General features: G+C 38.5%; 1 protein-coding gene across 9 annotated transcripts in view; it reads left to right on the top strand.

Moving 5' to 3' along the window:
- sfmbt2 (Scm like with four mbt domains 2) overlaps positions 1–20157 on the top strand; it is a 67649-nt gene that overhangs the window by 38231 nt on the left and 9261 nt on the right. For 7 of the 9 annotated variants that reach the window (XM_040035710.1, XM_040035706.1, XM_040035707.1 and 4 more), the window contains 11 exons: positions 5280–5368; positions 6659–6908; positions 7404–7537; positions 8834–8935; positions 9608–9838; positions 10743–10869; positions 11034–11147; positions 11232–11274; positions 12573–12640; positions 18234–18373; positions 18830–18939. In XM_040035710.1, coding sequence (XP_039891644.1) covers positions 5280–5368; positions 6659–6908; positions 7404–7537; positions 8834–8935; positions 9608–9838; positions 10743–10869; positions 11034–11147; positions 11232–11274; positions 12573–12640; positions 18234–18373; positions 18830–18939 — 1408 coding nt within the window. The remainder of the gene's footprint in view (positions 1–5279; positions 5369–6658; positions 6909–7403; positions 7538–8833; positions 8936–9607; positions 9839–10742; positions 10870–11033; positions 11148–11231; positions 11275–12572; positions 12641–18233; positions 18374–18829; positions 18940–20157) is intronic. The other 2 variants (XM_040035714.1, XM_040035713.1) reach the window with 1 other exon arrangement.

The following is a 20157-nucleotide window of genomic DNA, read 5'->3' as shown; positions in this document are numbered from 1 at the left end:
TTGTCCTAGGTCACGGTTTCCTTCCACATATAGCTTTGCAAAAACTGCATAAAAAGCGCTTGCAGGAACAAAAACATAATATTCCAGAAACACACTTTGCCGATCCGATCAGCTGTTCATAACACTTCCTACGTTGGAATAGACGTCAGCGCGAACTTTTGCATGTCCGCCATTACCTGCCCGAAACCAGAAGTGACGTAATTTTCGCGGAAATGTAGTCTTTTTTTTACCATCAGGGCCTCAGGGCCTATACTGGTCTTTTTAAAAGTTATCTTTGACTTTATGACTTTCTGTGTCGTTTCTGGGATGCTTAGGACTCATATTGCACTGCTGGAAATATTTTATTTTGATGCACATGCTGCTTTTTTGCAAATTTGCAGTATAATATTTATTTTCGTTTTTCCTGCAGTGTATAAAAATTGGTGTATTTCAAAAATAAAACTATGAAGACACTCAAAATAAATTTCCTGTGGTGGGAAACTATTTTGTGCAACTTTTTTGTATTTACAGTTTTGAGGGATAAGCCTCTTAAATTTCTCTAACTACAAATATATGTTAAAAAAGCAAAAACGATTTTCAATTTTTTTGTAGTTTATTGCACTTTTTTGCAATTTATGTAATTACTATGCACTTAATGAATACATATTATTAAAATCTGGGCTATAATGGTTGTATTGATGTATAGCAACTTGAAATGCTCCCAAAAATGGCTCCACACCATGTAAAAATATAATATAAGCTCTGGCGGACTTGGTTCTATGGTAGGTCTTAAAGGGTTAAACTCTAATTTCTATCCAACAGATGCTGAAAATCTTTACTTTTAAATAAATGTGTGTAGGTGCCCCACCTGTTTGCTTCTTTTTGTTGAAGACTCAGGGGTAATTATATTGTATAGAGAATTGGGGGGTTGGTGGTATGCAGATCACACATGCCTGTTGTCTCAGAATGACTCTGACTTACTAGCATAGATACAGTGGTGAAAATAAAATAGAGCAGTGTGTACGCTTCATGATTCTGATGGTAATTTTGTGTTTGCACTTCTTGATCATTGATCCAATGATCCCCAGCACAGCAGTGAATTTAGAACAGAATGACTGAAAATGAGAAGAAGCAGAGTGCTGAAATGACCAAATCAAAGTCCAGACCTCAACCTGATTGAAATGTAGTGGCGAGATCAAAAGAGAGCTGTGCACAAACAAATGCCTGCAAACCTGAAACAGTGTTTTAAAGAAGAGTTGGTCAAAAGTCCTGAACAAAGATGCGAGAGACTGATAGTCATACAGAAAGCAGTTACTTCAAGTAACTGCTGCTTAAAGTCTCTCTACAAACTGCTAAATCATGGGGTGCAGCGAGTTTTCACACATTGCTTCTGCATTTTGGCTTTATTTTTGAGAAATAAAGAACAGCACTGTAATATGTCATGTTTGGTTTCATTCTTACAGGTCATAGCTTGTATTTACCTCATTTTAAGACGCAGATTTTGTTTTTATTGTGTCCTAATAAGTAAAACCTTTGACCTGACAGAGAGTGTACTTTATTTTTACCATGACTCCAAGTTTTTCTTTGCTGGAAAAAAGCTCCCAACAAACTTTAACTACTGTGTCTAAAACTCTCCTGCTGATGTTGACTTAGGAATAACAAGACAGAGGTGATACAAAACCTGGATATAACAGAAACAAAAATGATTCAGCAACAATGCTTTCACTGAACTGCCACAGAAGCTAACTTCACAACCCATTTTCCTTCATGCGCAGTGGCATGTTTCAGTGTATGGAGAAATTTTTTCTTCTTTCACTTCAGCTTGATGCTAATCAGTGCTGCAAGGAATGTCAGTTCTCACAGCACATTGCAGTCATTCTGCAACTATGACTCATTTGGTATGTTTCAGTAACTCCAACAAGTGTCTGCGTTTTTTCTTTTATTTCTGTAAGTGACTAACGGGAAAAACATTAAAAATGTATCCATAAAATTCATTTGAATGGAAGCTCTGTGTTTTGGGAAAAGGAAGGTTTTTTTTAGGTTGTCTTTTTTTTTTAATCAAGACTCAAAAGCAAAGCAGGCATTATATAACACTGTTCCACTATGGGAAGCAGGAAGCATACGAAAGCCACAAGTTCCCATGCAAATTTATTTTAACTTGGCATGTTAGCATGGTTTTGAAGCTCTGGTCAGTGTGGTGTATTCATCTATCAGTGTATGCATTTGTGTGTGCTGATAGAAGACATGCTGTGCAGGCACAGATCTATTTTTATTGCGGAAACGTTGTGGGGATTCACCTCTAATGTGTTAACCATTGTTTTAAAGCAAGCACACCTACTTTCAGGTCGACGTTAAAGAAGCAGTTCTTAAGCTGGCAGTGCAAAAATAACAAACTTGTGCTTTTTAATAACTTGAGTAAACATAGTGTGCATCAAGGTTTTTAAAAAAAAATGTAAATAAGCCATTTTGCGTGTGTAATAAACAAAAATCAATTTAAATATATACTAATTTGCATGTTTTTCAAGAGCAAACATCAGAACATTGTAAAAAGCCCAGTTTAAAATTGTTATTTTGTTGAGATTGGAGTCAAAGAATGTTACAAAGGGAAATCTTTGAACGGTCTTTGAATGGATGCCACCATGAAACCTCTAGGGAGGATTACTTACATTAAGACAAATAGTTTTAATGTCAAAAAATGCAAGTGAATAGTATCTAATTAAACACAACCTACTTTGCATTAATAAAAACTTGCAAAATAAATATTTAGTTACATATTTTTGAACATTTTATTGAAGGAAAACAGTCTTTATTGTCTCCTCTTAGATCTGACATAAGTCAGTCTTTGGTTGAAGGTGGACATGATTACACAAAACTGGCATCCATATTTGAAATTGACCTCATTTGTGTTTTATATGTTTCAGGCTCATCCTTTCCTTCTAATTAGCCAAACAGTTAATTTAATCTTTCAGTTGCTATTTAGGTCCTCTGCATTTTTGAAAGAAAAGTTTTTTTTCTCTTTAGGAAAAGGCAAGAAAGAACTGTTGTTCACAGATATGGGGTCAACTTTTGAGAGGATAGTTACACATAATGATTCCAGTAGAAAGTAAGGAGATGGATAGAAAGGAAATGCGACCCAGAAGGCAAATTAATCCTTTAATTACTCAATTACAGAGAACTAAATACGACAAACAACCTTGAATATAACTATCAGCTTAGGGCAGTCAATAATCAACAGTCATACACATGCTGCCCAGTGTCATTTCAACTGACATTTGATAAACAAATCAGTTCAGTGGTAAAAGGTTGTTTCTTTTTCCCGGTACATCCTCTTTCCTGAGGGTATAGACGCTGGTATTGCTGCATTAAAATCTTCTAGACTAGATGACTGCAACTGACTATACTCAGGTTTTCTGAAATCCTTTGTATATTTCCTGCAGTTGCTGCAAGGTACTAATGGACGCAAGCAAAACGGGGAAAAAGGTTATAAGAACTTTTTATTATGTCTGTGAAGCCAGGCAGTGGTTGTCCTCTGAATGCGTACAGTACAGAACTACTCTTCTGTTACTGTGACACAGGTTTTCCTAGAAATCAACAGCGTATACTGTACCTCAATTGAGGTCAGTGGGTAAGCTGCATTGGGACTTTTGTTCTATAGCACTGGAATAAAAACACCTTTTTTCACCAGTGTTTTCATTCCAGCTACACATTTATGAACTACCTTAAAACATTTATTTATTTATTTTTACATTTTTTTGTTTGCATTTGGCATTTGAGAGTTTTATTGTTTTAATTAAATGGTTTTAATTATATAATCAATCTTGCATGTTTTTTTAAAAGTCAGCTTTGTTAGCTTAGTCAAAAAAATCTAGGCAACGATTTAAATCTGCTCTGTAGGTACATTTGATTTGATTTGCCATACCCATGAAAGTCTTTTCAAGACTGTGTATGACTGACATTACCTGTATTATTCTCTTGCTATGCTTAGCCAATTTATTAGGTGCACACAGTTAAAGTTAATTCAGTCTAACACAGCAGCCTAGCTTTACATCCAAAACCTTGTTAAAGGTTGTGATATTGAGCTTGAATTTATGTCACAATTTTAAACAAATAATCATGTGAAAGCAGAATCGAAACCTTCCCAAATCAGTTTCTATATCCAGATAGTCTTTGTTGCAAGGTTTTGTGTTGGATTGCTTTAGTTTTTTTTTCCACGATTAAATGGAAACCATCCACATTTTTGCACCCAGACAGTTCAAAACTGTGCCATGCTAGTTATGTGCATAACACAGACTAATGACAGTTGTATTCATCACCACTTTGAGTTACGTAACATGTAATTCCCCTATCTGATTTTGATGGTTCAAGTCTAATTTCAGTTTGACTCATCAAAACCAGAACTTTAAATGCTAATTAATACTACAACTGACATTTTTGTTGTTTTTGGTTTTTTGTTTTTTTTCCAGGGTTTTAGTGTATTTGTGTTCCTTTTTTTTTTTCTTTCAAAGACACTCTGAATCTTGCACTTAGAGATCTGATTTGTCCCACTTTTATTTGTGGTATTAAACCTGAAACAAGCTTGTGGCAGCGGGACCTCAGTCTTTACAGTCATTTTGACTTTGTGCATCATTCTGCTGCTCACAGAGGAAGCTACAAGCATCCTGGTGAATGTCGTATGTAAAATTTTGTTCAAAACCAGTTTGGGTTTTTTTTTGGGGGGGGGGTTGTTCCCATTTGTCTCTAGAGAAATACTCATTTAGCACCATGAAGGGCCAGAACTAAAAGATTTATATTTATTCTGCTCAGATTTGCAGCTCTTGTTTTGCACATTATTACAGAAACGACACCACTGAGTATGCCATTAGTCAGTGTCTTTCATTTTTATGTGCTTATTTTTGCAAATGCTTATGAAATATGGTGTCTTCTTTACTTCTCTTTTGCACATGACAGACTTAAGAAACATTGAGGCTATTGACGTTTTTGAGACATTTCCAGGCAGAAAAACATATTCTTGTTACTCGTTTTGCATAACTATTGAAATCAGTCAAAAACACAAACATCCTAGTGACATATTGCACATCTGCTTTATGCCTTGAAACACCTGAATTAGCAGAAACATTTGCATTTGCAAGTGTATGCATGCACTTCCTCTGCATGCTGTTCTCTGGTGGCTACATCTAACGGTGCTCTGCACACATTTAATAATTAAACACTATACAAGAACACACCTTGTGCTCACTTTCCATTGCACAGTTGTGTGCATGTTTCCTCAGTGTCGGCTTTTTGTTTGTGTTTCTTTGCAGCCATCAAGGAGAAACACAGCGACTGGACAGAGTTCCTTATTCAGGACCTGACGGGTGCCAGAACGGCACCGGCCAACCTGCTGGAAGGGGTGAGTGTGTGTTTACACAGACAATGACACACAAGAGAAGCACAATGACACACTAATCCTAACCCTATACTTTCTACAATTTTAATATTTTTTCCCAAATTTAAGAAAAAATGTGGTTATTTCAAATCTTTAGTTTAAAAGTCAAACTCAGATGAAAGAACAGGCTTAAAGGCAGGTGGAGATTGGAGATAGAATAGAGATACAGAGATAGTTAAATAATTATTTTGCTCTCTGAATCATAAGAAGCAACTGGTGGAGTCCAAGAGTAAAAATATGAAGTTTAAAATGAAAATAACGGGCCTCTTTTGATCATGTTTTGTGACAGAATAGAAATCAGCTGTGGGAGTGTGGAGCATGTTTGCATTCGGCGCCTGCAAGACTGATATAAAGCAGAGGCCAAATATAAGAACATAAGTTCAGATCCTGCTAGCCAAACTCCAGATGGTCCAGTCAGGTCTGCTGGATAGCTTTGCAAGTGTAAAAGATTTGGGGAGAAGTCATTAATAATTCAAGATGTTCGATAACATTTGCAGGTATTTCTGGAGTGATGGCAGCATTACTGCAGACGAGAGAAAATTTAAGCTCTTTCTACATGTGAGGGTTTTCTTTCTTTATGTGCACATGTACATGGACATTTAGTTAAAATCATCGAAAGTCGGCTTCTTAATTAGCTGATTGTGTTTATTTGTTTAGCTCCATCAAAAAACCTAAAACCTCCCCACCCACCATGTTTTCCAAGACATGATCTGACATATTAATCAGCATACATCATTTTTATGTGAGGTCTAAATAGATTTCTCAAAATCTCAAATTATTGTCTTGAGCTGAAGAAAGCAAAGTGAATGCACCTCCCAGCAACATAAAAGCAAAGCATTTCATTCCATTCAATTCAATAGAAACACTTCAAAAAAACTTGCACCCTCTCTAACACTTTGTCAAAGCAGGTAAATTAAAGTGTTTTGGCAAGTTTTGAGATTTGTATCCTACTTAACACTCAATAACAAGTTCTTGTTGTACTTCTTGACATCTGTGAGAGCAGGATAATTAGCAGGTCTGGATGCCGGTGTGATCATCTAAACCTAAAACCGTTTTGTTTTCAAGCTCAACATCCTGTTTAGATACCTCTTTTTTTTTTTTTCTTCTCATCTTAATCTAAGGATAACACGCAAACTCTTTCCACTGAGGTTTAATTTGATCATTAAGCTAGCCTTTATAGCATCTCTATGACCAGTGTGTTTTATTTTCATTTTATTTAATAAGTAAAAACTCTTCTCTGTCCATCCCCTTTAGCCTCTACGAGGCAAGAACACGGTTGATCTGATTGTCGACGGATCGGTGTTGGAGCTTCAGGACCTTTTAGACCCTTACCTTTACTGGCCTGTACGAGTCATCCAGAACGTTGGAGGGAGGCTCCGCCTGCGGTATGCTGGCCTCTCTGAAGAGTACCACGATCATGACACGTGGCTGTTCTATCTGGACGTCAGGCTCCGGCCCCTCGGCTGGGCCCAGGAAAACTGCCTGACCTTAGAACCGCCAACAGGTGAGAGTCTAATAAGTTTGCACTTTTTCACCTTTTACATTTTTATCTACAAGTAAATTATAACTTCCAGATACCAATTAATTATACTCATTGTTTTTGAGCATTTCTTCTCATCACAAATTAATATATTATCTATGCTGTGTGTCCTTGTTATTGTCTTGGTTAATACTTTGCTTCATAAAATGTCTTTAGAAAATGGGCTTGAACTACCTAAAGCCATTTAAAACATAAGATGTAAAGGTTCATGCTGACAAGGCGGTATGCTGGGTTTAAATGTTCGACCACCTGCTCGGAAAATAAGGAGACAAGTTAATCCTTAAACGTTTAATATTTAAATCATCAAACAGTTTATACGTTTTTTGTAAAGACAAAGTCATAAAGACTAATTATGATCTATAACTGTTGTCAAACAGTTGACTTTGTGTGTCTGTGTTTTTAAATTGAAGAAAAAAGTTGTTGAATTGAGAAAAAAAGAATCTCATATCTGTCGCGCAGAGCTCAGGTCTACGAAGAGCACCTCCGACTGGCAGCAGGCTCTAGAGGATGCTCAGCTCGATGGACAGAAGAATCCATTACCTCTGGAGGTGTTCAAGGTGAGGCTCCGTGACCTGCAGGAAGATCAGGTCCAGGTGAACTATGGCTAATTTATGATATAAGGAAAGAATAGGAACTCTTCATTTTACATCTCCAGGAAGTTTTCGTACTTGGTACCAATTACAGGAAAAAAGAAATGCCCTTGAAAGCCAATTAAATCTCAATAATTGTGTATTCAGTCATCCATTTATTCAACTGTTATTAAAAATCTGTGGAACTTTAACATTTTCATGTTCAGCTGACCCCCCCTGCACCGAATAAAGCATTTAGTAGGAGGGCGGGTGGATTAATTGGAACTGCAGCAGCTGAACTCTCTTCTTTCCACCACATCATTTGAATATTTTCCATCTCCATTCACAAAAATATTTAAGGAATAATTTACTTTAGAGATGAAGAGCCAGAACAAATTATGATCAAACCAATCCAACTTATTCAAGGTTAAGAACTTTAGTGTTAAACTGTGCTTTTAATATGAGTCAATGCAAAAATGAAGTGTAATTTATTAACAGGGAAGATTCTTTGCATTCCTCTGTTTATGAGTGTAGCTGGAATGATTTTGTGTTGGATAACGTCCTCCTAATGCTGTGCTTGAGCACCTGCTGCATAGACACAGATGCCTGCAGCTAATGTTAGGTTTTGATAGAGCTCTGCACAAGTAAGAGGGTGCAGAAACTGAAATGAATCCAATACGGACATAACAGATGAGTAAAAGTGTGAAAGAAAAATCTTAGAAATAAGAGATTTAAATTACCAAAGCAGCCCACATGACACGGTCCTACCAACCGGAAAGGCTGGAATAAATAGAAGCCTGCTCACATTCAGTGAATAAGCGTAGTAAAGGCAAAAAGTCACAGCATTACCTAAAACCTTCTTACATAATACAGTTTATTGTGTGTCATCACAAACAACAGAAAACACACCCTTCAAAGAAGGTCTGAGTGTGTTTTCTTGTGAAACCAAGAAAGTACCGTGTGATACAGGATGTACTGATTACACTTTGAGTCAGTTGGAATAGAGAAGGTAAAAAAAACCAAAGAAATACAGGAAACACAACCTTATCAACACCAAATTGAATGTAAAAAAGGTGTCATGGTGCTAGAAAAACAATATGCGAGGCAAAAAATTATATTTAATTCATCATAATGATCGGCAGCAGCATGAATTAAGCCTCGCAGAGTGCTTCATTCATTATAGGGCCACCCAGCTGGGTCTGAATGACCTACATGGACTTGTGTGTGTGTGTGTGTGTGTGTGTGTGTGTGTGTGTGTGTGTGTGTGTGTGATCAAAAGTGGAGCACATTTGTCTAAAAATCTTGACTTTACTGTGTCAGGACCATGTAGACCTGCCCAAGCACTCCTTCAAGATGGGTATGAAGCTGGAGATGGTTTCTCCATGGGAGCAGCTCCAGATCTGCCCTGTTTCTGTCACAAAGGTGAGTCACGCAGAAAGGCTCTGAGAACAATGGCTTATCTAAAAAAAACAAAACAGAGCATTCGTCAGCTTCTGTTATTAGTGAAACATTGGATTTTTTTGGATGTTTTTCCATGGACGAGGCCTTCCTCTGCACCACTGGAATCAACTGGAACCTTTCTTAGACATGAATTTGGGTTTTTTCTTCCTTTTTACACATTAATTAAAAATATTAATTGATTTTTGAGCAGTAAAACTACCAATCATTTGCACATTATTCTAACTATATAATATTGTTTTTTTTTAATGTATTTTATTAAATTGTTCCATGATGAACACATTTCTTCCTAATTTACTAAACACAAAGAAAAGCATCGTGCAGGGGGAAAGGAAAGCAGCTTAGATAGGACATACTGTGCTCAATGTTATGATTTTAAATTTTATAATTAGTTGGCCTTTATTGTTTCACAGGGTAGATCCAGCGGCTTAAAACACTGGCAGACTAGTGTGGCACAAGAATAATTGTACATTACCAAGGATGCCTTCATACTTGAAATCTTTTTTCTTTTAATTTGCTCTGTCTAAGCATTTAAAAGATGGAGAGTAAATTTGTCGTCTATAATCTCTTTTACGCGTGTGTTGAAATCATTGTGTTAGGAAGAGATTAAATGTTCTCCCTCTGTTTACTCTTCAGGTCTACAATGAGTTCTACTTCCAGGTGATGTTGGATGACCTCTCTGCTGAAGCCAAGCCACACTTTGTGGTGTGTCATGCCAACTCGCCTGGCATCCTGCCTGTCCAATGGTGTATGAAGAACGGCGTGGGTCTGGAGAGGCCTCGGGCCTACGAGGGCCAGGACTTTGACTGGGCTGACTACCTGAAGCAGAGCGGGACAGAAGCAGCTCCTGACGCCTGCTTTCCTGATGTAAGCATGGGGTGAAGAGATGTAAACTGGGACACTCCTGATGGTTCAGCTTATGTTTTGATGGGAGCGTGTTTAGTACAGAGGAAGCTGCTTTTCAGTAGGGTTCCTGCAAACATTTTAAAACCAAATTGAAGACCGAAACAACACAACACTTCAGGATAGCATAGTGGCAGCAGAGACAGAAGACACAATTGGTGCTGCTTTATGGTTTTATTCAAGTGTCATCTGCTTTAAATCCCACTGTCCCAACAAGCTCAGAGGTTTTTAACATATCTTGTAAGTTGCGATCTGAAGTGCAAAGCCATTGCCTGCACTTTCACTGCTGTAATTGTCTTTACCGCCACTGTGCCCCACTGTCCCAATCACACAGTTTGGGAACAGAAGAAGCTTGCACCAATGAACACCAGGCAGAAAATGCATGAAATGATTGAGAGCAGTGTCTGCCACTTTATTCTGTTCTGGTGAAGTTTAAAAAGCAAACGATATTTGCGTTTGGATGATGCATGCAAAACATTCTGCACTTTCAATTCTTTCCCATTTATATCACTTTTAAAACTTATTTTTAAATATTTATTTATGTTAGTACACTGTGAAAACAGCAGAAACACTCGCGTTTTATCAGTGTTTTATTCTTTTTCAGGTTTACATAACAGTTGACACTCTACAGTGAGACACATATTGTAAACAGGAACTTATTAGACCCATCTGACACTGTGTTACATGCAATGAGCCTACAAAATCCCTGTTACAGCACCTTGTTTGAAGTCCTTCAAGTGGAAAATAAGGGTTAAATCAGTTTGAAGGTCTTGTAATCTGAACCTGGCTTCAGGTTACTTCAGGTTAGATCCCTGCTCTGAATGTAAAATAAGCCCTCTCTCTCTTCCCCTCGTGTGTGTGCGTTCAGACATGGCAGAGCAGAGACTTTGCCAAGGACATGTGGCTGGAGGCAGTGAACCCTCACCGACCGGCTGAGGTGTGTGTGGCTCAGGTCACACAGGTCAGAGGACGCCTGCTGTGGCTCCGACTGGAAGGTACATACGTTTCTGTGTGAGTGTGTGCGTGCAGTGAGGATTAAGTGTCAGGGACTCCTGCTGTGTCCCAGAGTGAAGATGGGGTAGAGAAAAAAAACAGCAGTTTGTGTATGTGTGACAGTTCCCTCACCCCTGCTTTCCCTCCGCTGTCTGCCCATCTCCAGGTGTGCCGAAGCCTCTGTCAGAGTGCATCGTGGATGTCGAGTCCATGGACATCTTCCCTGTCGGCTGGTGCGAGGCCAACGCTTACCCTCTGACCCCTCCAATCAAACCTGTCTGTACGTAGACACACAAATATACACAAATGTAAATTTGCCATGCAGTGACAGCTTAACACAAAGTCTCATTGATTCGTTCTGCAGGCCAGAAGCAGAAGAAGATAGCAGTGGTCCAGCCAGAGAAACAGTAAGAAGCACAACATTAAACAAACTGAAAGTAAAACTGACTTTAGACTTTGTCTCAAAGACAGGCGCAGTATCCGTGTTTTACATTCTTTTAATGGGTGACTCATCTGTTTGCATGGAAGTTTCCAAGAAAATGACCCTATTTCTTAGTTGATGTATCACCCTCTATGACTACTTTCAAATAGAAATACCACATGGAGTTACATTTTTATGTTTTAGTCCAGATTAGGGTGCAGAAGTATGGTGAAGCAGGGTGTGATTTATTTTTGGGGAGGGGGGGCTTTGCACACTCATGATGTCTGGTTCAAAAGGTGGGACTAGACAATCAATTGCTATGGATATCAGTAGCTGTGCCCATCTTTGATATACAGTCTATGTTTTGAAGACGTGTGCTAGTATTTTTGGGGGACATTTTATGCTAATATTCAGATGGCTGAGAGTCCTCCTTCCCCCTAATAGTTAACTAATAGATACAGTGTCTATTGTAGGAATTATGCACAACCTATATTTAAAAAAAAGACAAGACTTGGTTACCTTTTGCTGTATTTCAAAGTGCTCCAAAAGGAAACTATGAAGGTTTTCCTAGCCTCATTTATCAAACTGATCTGGCGCCCTCCATTTTCTCCTTGTATGCCTATTCCTCACTCATTAAACCTGCTCCTGAACATGGTTTTCAAGTGTTGGAAAACAGTTCAATTGCAGCTAAAAGTGAAACACTGGCTGCATGTCTCTGTAACCCGAAGACCGCTGTTATTGGTTTAATTTCAGTGTGGTCAGAAAAATGGTATCATTTGTGGGTTTTTGGTTTCTGTCCTTTACCTGAAAGCCAAAGAAGATAAAAAAAAAAATCAGTACATGTTTCTTCAGAGAAACCCTGAAGCTTTTTCTTTCTCTGTGTCACTCAAACCCGTTAATTGAAACTGTGGCTTTTTTTAGGGCAGAAATTGCTTTCCTGGGGCGCTGATTGATTTTTGTAGACGAATGGCATGTTATACTGTTTACTTGCGGGAGCAAGAGCGAGGGCGGCGGTCAGAGAGCAGGAGAAATATGAGGTCTTCAGCAGCACTTTGTCAGCTCTCTCATCTAACCACTAATCCCATTTCATACCTTTAGGAGAATCCTTTCATCGGTATCACTACATACACCCGCTTTCCAACACTCCTGTTTCTAATTCTGAAGCTGAAAGCGGTCGCTGTTGTGCCGATTGATTGAGTGAATTGACTTCTGTTTGCCGTTTGATTAGATCCCTTGGATAATTTTATTGATCAGCCTGACTGGATTGATTGCGTTTTTCCACAGGTTGGCTCGTTCCCAGCCTGTCGAGGCGAGTCCTGTCAACCACTGCCAGCCTGCCGCCTTGGATCCAGGTAATCAAAAGCCACGTTACACATGATATATCTGTGGTGATTAATGCTAATGAGCCTGCTGTGGCGAGGATTAAAGGAAATCCCCGCTCTTTCTCCACTCTTAAGTCAGTCTGGATTTACACACTGATATACCTACTGTGCTCTGATGTGCTTTCCTCTGTTTCACTCAGCTCCACTTCAACACTTTAGTAAATTTTATTTACAAGTTGCTGAGTTTGAAAACAATGTGATGGAAGATGTGTGTCCTGTCACAGGTTCAGTCAGAGATGTTACTAAAGGAAGTTGAATTAATTTTCTCCATCGTCTCTATATTTCATGCCATAAAGTTAAATATGGACTGTTTGATCTAAGCAGTTCTACCTTCTATATATACTTCATGTTAAAAGCTATCAGTGGCTCCAACTAGCAAAACTATATTACGACCTGTTGGCACTGTAAGGGATTTCCCCACTAGTTTGACATATGAGAGTCCCTTCATGGCTGCTTTCCAGTGAAACGCATTACAGTTAAATTTAAGTTGTCACACTTAGAGTGAAGAAGAAGAGGAAGGAGAAACTCATAAGACAAAACTGAGGTTATATTTGTATTTGTTTCTAAAATGTTTAACCAGATACCAACTCTGGATGGTATTACCTGACCTGCACTAACACTGTGAGGAGCCTTTTTTTAACCAGGATATGTCCTTCAGTGCACACATTAACCAAATGCGTTTGACTGCTTTCTTTCAGTATTACTTAATAGAAACATCCTGTCTCAGAATCACGCTGAAAAAAACAGTTCACGCATTTGTTACTTTCAGGCAGGAATATTGTAATTAATTATCACCTAAAAGCTCCCTGAAAAGCCTTCAGAAGAACTGAAACGCTGCAGCGAGAGTACTGACAGGAACTACAAAGAGGGCTCGTATTTCTTCCATGTTAGCTTGTCTTCATCGGCTCCCTGATAAATACAGAATTGAATTTAGAATCTCGATCACATAAAAAGTCCTGAGTGATAAGGCTTCTTCATATCTTAAACATCTTGTAGTACCAAATAGAGCACTTGGCTTTCAGACTGCAGGCTTGCTTGTGGTTCCTAGAGTTACTAAAAGTTATAGCTGTCACCAAATGCTGCTCACAGGGGATCGTCTGGTACTCTAATATTGTAGGTCTTTACCTTACAATATAAAGCACCTTGAAACTTGAGATTATGCTTCTTTAAGGTGTTTTTTCTTTCCTCGGTTGGATGATAAAAACTGTTCCATACTCAGAGTTGGTGACATCACTGCTGTACTTGGTGATGCTGCATTTGTTTTATAGGATTAAAACAAAAATAGATTATTTAATTTAAATAATTTAATAAGTTTGTTTTTGTTTTTAATAGAGCTTCAATGTATTTTGAAACACGTCTACCCAACGAGCAGGGTCGAAAATTCACCCCGCAGGAGCGCTTTCAATCTAGCTCAGTTCGCAGGAAAACTAGTAACCCTGAGGACACAAGCAGGGAATTTATCCAGACGATGTTATTGGCTCTAGTTAAAATCTGTGTTTTAACATGCATGGTGTTAATGAGTTACTGGGAACAGTAAACTACTTGAGACATCAGTCAGCAATGACAGAAATACATCCTGAAGTAACCACTAAATTATGCATGTACTCCATAAATCATAATGCTTGTTCTCAGCTACATCCATATCCACTGTCCATTATCAGCTGGTAATGATTAACAAGCATTGGCATCGATATGCTCGTTTGTTCTCATTTACTGTATGAGAGCCACATTTTTACTTTATCAACTACTCCTAGTTGTTATCGTTGGTTGGAGCTACACGAATTTCCTTTTATTGTTTGTCTTCCGTTTTCCCCGAAGTCAAAAGGGGAAAAAATATTTTTTATAAAAAGATCTTCCTTCTCACACTAATACGGTTTTTACATGTTAAGTAAATCAGTTTGTCTCCTTGATAAATTAATTACAGTAATCCCACAAAGAGAGATGCATTTTTAGCCTCTTTTGCTGTGGTTTTAACTGAATCAGTAATGTTAAAGAAATGTTTAACTCTACTTGAGAAAGCAAAAAGCAGCACAAGATGCAACTATGTTTTACAGTCACTAAGTTTCATTTCCTCCTCAGTAAACATCTTTTTTTCTCTCTCTCTTATAAAACCATATTCTAGATATGCACATGTAAAGAATGCTGTTACACAGGAAATCCCTATTTATCTCTAATGCATTAGAGAGCTGGAGCGTTTCTGTTCTACCCGCTGTTATTGTAGCTGCCCTGGGAGTACTATGTGTATGTTTGGCTTTTTATCAGCTGGAGTGAGAAGGTTACACCCACAAACAAAATCTTAGAGCCAGAACACAGCATTCTTTTGTGACCACATGAACTTTAATGTGCTTATAAAGCGAATCCTTAAAAATTATGTTTTCCTTTTTACAAATTGTCCTGTGACTCTAGTTTTCTTTTGCTTAAAGGGAATCTGCTCATTCCAGTTTCATGTTCTTTAATAAGAGTATCTGCGATTTTAAGTAATTTTTTAAATATCCTTATTTATACCTCCATTCATCCAACGTCTCAAACAAGCTGTTTTCTCTCCGTTGAAGTATTTTTTCCTGATTGGCTGCTACTCATAAATAAATATAAATAATAAATAAAATTTTATTTATATAGCACCTTTCAAGATAAAATCACAAAGTGCTTTACAGAGGCAGAAAACAGACATTAAAATCTAAAACAAAACAAAATCAACCAAAAGCGAGTTTAAACAGATAGGTTTTTAACTGCTTTTTAAAAGACATGACTGAGTCCACAGATCTCAAACTCAAAGGGAGTGAGTTCCAGAGTCTGGGAGCCACTGATACAAACGCTCTGTCACCTTTTGTTTTTAACCTTGTATGCGGGACAGCCAGCAACCCCTGGTCACAAGACCTCAGGGACCTGCTGGGGTGATAGGAAAACTGCACCTGTGCACCTGAGATGACCGTATTAGGTATATCATCTCTATATGACATCACAGCAATTTAGAGCAGTCTGAACGCTGTGCTGTTAAGATATATATCAGCTTTACATAACTAAACATAACACATAACAAAGCTCAGGATAAACTGTTTATTTAGGAATGAAAACTAAAGCATAGGCGGCAACATGTTCAACATCTCTAAAAAACTTAAAGCAGGTAATTTTTGTGAATTCAGATCTACCGTGCAATTGACAAATAAATGTGGGTGTGTTATTTTTCGTTTTCACTCGCCTCAGTGTCTGAAATAACTGAACTGAACTGGGGGTTTCCTCAACGCCATTGCGCCCTAAGGGAAATTCACCATGAAGCTGCGTCATTTCCAAATTTCAGTAAATGTAAAATATATCACCACGGCCAGCAGGATTGGAGCCAAAATTTAGAAAACAGTCAGGTAAAGTAGCTTTTTTTAAGAATGCCACTTAGCAATCTTTGGTGTATTTCTGGGTGCATTTCTGAAACCAAATAGACATATCAGTAAATCTGAGAATAGATTTCACCAAAACACCACATCCTTCTCTCACATCCTCATTGTGTGCTTGGTTTTCTTTGGGAGCAGACACGTCTGTAAGCAACATGTATGTTCAAGCACAAAAAGAGCAAAGGGGTGGGGGTGGGCTGAACTGGGCATTGTTTCGAGGAGAACCTTGGTCCCTGGTTTAAAACCGCCCACTCGCTCATGCATATTCATCACCATATCTAATTACTATTCGCCCCTGGCAGTGCACCTCCAGGTGCAGACAGTTTTCAGGTGCTCCAGTAAGGCCAGAGTGCAGCATCGTTCATACGACTTCTTAGTTTGTTTCTTGGAGGCAGTGGAGGGTGGTGGAGTAGGGGGGGTCACGTGAACAGGATGTACCCATGGCCCAGTTTGACTCTGCTCTCACCTATGTGCTGAAATGGTTAGTCACACACTAATGATATACCGGAAAGTAGTAAGTAAGTAAAGAGCACCACAACCATTCATTTACTTTCATTTACAAAGGAGCTTTCTGTTTTCTTCCTTTGTCTTTTTTCTGGTTCAGAGTGGAAGAAAAGCATTGAGAAACAAAACCAGTAAAAAGTTGTTGGGTCATTTCCTTATACTGCCAATGCTCAATCAAACCACAAGGAAGTGTTTTGAGAGAGGTTCAACATTTAGTTTAAATGTCGTTTCATTATGCAACTATAATACTGAAAAAAATCATCTGTTATTATAATACTTACATAATCCAAACATACATGCAGGTAATTTCCTTCACTAAAAAATGAAGAATCACCAAGTCTGTCATTAAAAATATTTTAACTAGTTTGTTTAAAGTGAGGTTTTCTGTCTATCAAATGGTCAGAAATAACAAGAAAATGCAGAACTGACAAACCTGTGGACAAATCATGCTTAAGGGCCTGTTCCCGTCGTATTGAGCCAGGAAAAACCATGACATCAATGTTAGCTTCTAAAATTGCATTTAAAGAGAAACTGAAGCCGTTAATATGACTAACACCCTTGCATGGAAGTGACACACCAATTATTCAGTCAAACATCAAATGAGGTTTTGTATTTTAAGGAAACAAAACATGGGTTTGAAAGGAAGTTTGTAAACTCCGGTTCGGTGGACAGGGAAGACATTGGTTCACAGGAGTATCAAATATGAGCCACTGTGCTTGGCCTGTCGAGTTTTGCCCATAATCCAGGTGAGGAAGTACTACTTCATACCAATTTATCGCAAAGATTGCAGTACTAACTGGCAAACAGAGACATGAACATATTTCCTCTGTCTTTGCGTCATTGCACTGGTTACTGTAGAGTTTAGGATTAATCTAAAAATCCTTTTGTACAATTGCAGCTGCTTGCATGGGCTTGCCCCCTCACACCAAGTATCTAACATGTTATAGTGTTTAATACCCCACTCAGAATGCTTTAAGTAAGCTGTCTGCCAGCTGGTAGTAGAGCCTCACTTCACAGTCTTTCATATGTCAACAAAAAAAGCACCTCTTCTCTTGAGCCTTTTACGTCTGCCTTTCCGTGAACATTGTAGGTTAGTTTACATTATTTTACAGCTATATTTTAATTTCCATCGCGCTCCCTTACTGTCGCATAGTTCTGTTTTTTTTCCTAATTCTTTATTGATTGCTGTGCAGCACTTTGGTCAACATCTGTTGTGCTTAAATGTGCTATATAATTAACTTAACTCGATTATATAAGTGGCTTTAGTGCACCTAGGCTTGCTGCTGACTCTGCAAGTTGATTTGCAACCATGGCCACACATACAGAGAAACGTTTGTTCCTATTGGAGAATAATTTTCTTTCAACCTGACATTTCCCACCAGGAGTAATGAGATGTTGTGACCCATGGCTACTTAAAAAAAAATCCGAAAACTAAGTGTAATCTGTTTACTCTGAAAGCTTCCTTGTACGCTTGTGCACTCTCTTCTGTTTCTCTTTGATTTTCCAAATGCGATGTTGGTTTCAGTTTTGTCCAGAATATTTGTTTCAATGTTTTATTTATGGTTTCAAAATTTGTAAGAGAGATATTATTTGGACTATGCCAGTATTACATGTAGCATATTTATTTCCCACAGTGGTGAACATCCATTTTTCCTTCTTTTCTTCTGTCCTAGGTTCAGCTAATGGAAGATACTGCTGCTCCAAGATTTTTGTCAACCACCGCTGTTTCTCAGGACCCTACCTCAACAAGGGACGCATCGCAGAGCTGCCGCAGGCTGTCGGACCTGGGAAATGCACACTGGTCCTCAAAGAGGTGGGCTGATGTCAAAAACAGGTGGGGGGGAGGTTATATAGAGGAGCAGGTTTAATCAAAGGGTTGCACACTTTCAAAGGGAGAGGTGGGCCAGCAGAAATTGACAGAGGGAGGAGGTAAGAGACGGAGGCCGAGACAGCGATGTCTTGTTAACCACCTGCCGTTTCCCAGCAGCACCTTCATTTTAATGTGAGGAGCTGTCAGTCAGCAGTGTTTACTGTTATACACCGCCACCACCATTTGGGAAAACAGCCTTTTAATTTCTCTAGAGACTGTGTGCGCTCGTGCACTTTGTGCAGGTGTGAGAATGTAGCTTTCTCCACAGTTTTTTGTGATCTGTATCTTTTCTTTCACTTTCGCGTGGATCCTCATTCGTGTTTGTTCACTTTTGTCTTGAGTTGTTCACATCAAGCAGGAGTTTATTTGTCTTTTTCTTTGTTCTGTTTTTGCTTCCAGCTGCTGAGCATGCTGATCAACGCTGCCTACAAGCCTGGACGAGTCTTGAAGGAGCTGCAGGAGCTGGAGGATCAGAGCTGGGACTGCCAAGAGGAGACCCTCAAAGCCAAGTGAGGGGAAAGGAAAATACAAAACAAAAAATGGCAGGGGAACAACAATGAACATGCTCTTTTCTCATTTCATTTGCTCCACTCCTGTTTTGGTCATGGGCCATTGAATTTCATAATAAATCATCACTATCTTTCCTAAAAGGGCCCTGTGTCCCTCCCCCCTCCTCTCGTTTCCTGCGAGGCCATTTTCCCTGCCCCTCTTTGAATTTTTTATGTTGTTTTTTGTTGCTGCAGTGTTTGTGTAAGGTCTGCATTTTCATCCACTGCTGGCTGCACAGAGCCAAATTATTCCACAGCTTCAGGCTGCGTGCTCGGTGTTTTCTAATCGAAAACGGCCCCATTTTTTCCGTCCGAAACGAGAAAGAATCAGGCAGTCATGAGTCTGAGTGAGTCACCTGTGGTGGCCCGCAGAGCACAGTGATCACATTCACGCACGAGTGTTTTGACAACTCGCCAGAGGATTTACTTTTAATTTTCTGGGGCATCTACCACCCAGAGAGCCAATTTATTTCTGACTCCAAAGTGGAGGAGGTTCAGTACACAATTGAGTTCAATTAAGCAAGAGCAAAAACAAGTTGACAGAGAGTACATATTTCTCATTAATTAATGGATCTTGTTCCTGTTTGGTTGTAATTTTCTTCAGATTGTTACTTAAAATTGAGGTCCTGATGGAGCACATCTCAGGGTCACTGTGTGAATTAACTCACATGGCGTGTCATAATAATTACAGGGCTTTTTTAAATAACTTGGCGTGATTTCATAGATTATATTAGTGTTTAAAAACATAAGAAACTACATTGTTAAGCAAAGTTTATATCACATATCAAATGTTGCAGAATATCTGCATCTTTTAAGCTATTGCAGATTTGCAGCTTTTATATTTTTTATTTTTCAGTTTTCAGTTGATAATCAGTAAAAATCAGACATTTTAAGGTGTTAATGTGGAGAATAGTTCCTTGTGGGCAGCAGTCTGTTCATTCCTATAAGTTCTAAGAGCAGAGTTAATGCTGATCCATAAAAATAAATTAGTAAGACAAACATAGTTAATAATTAAAAGTAACTGAATAAATTGAATTGACTGACTTAATATTAACTGATTTGACCGTAGTTGCTGACTGCTGGTGCATTATGTTAGTTTGAGACCTCTAAAAGCAGAAGAAAGAGAAAATCAATATTTTGTTTGTGTGTTTTTGTTTCGTTTTGTTTGCTTCTTCTGCT

The sequence above is a fragment of the Simochromis diagramma genome, unplaced genomic scaffold, assembly GCF_900408965.1.
Source record: "Simochromis diagramma unplaced genomic scaffold, fSimDia1.1 OVJJ01000816.1, whole genome shotgun sequence".
NCBI classification, from domain to species: domain Eukaryota; kingdom Metazoa; phylum Chordata; class Actinopteri; order Cichliformes; family Cichlidae; genus Simochromis; species Simochromis diagramma.
Note: the sequence above shows the minus strand (reverse complement) of the source record. Positions and strands in the feature narration are given on the sequence as shown.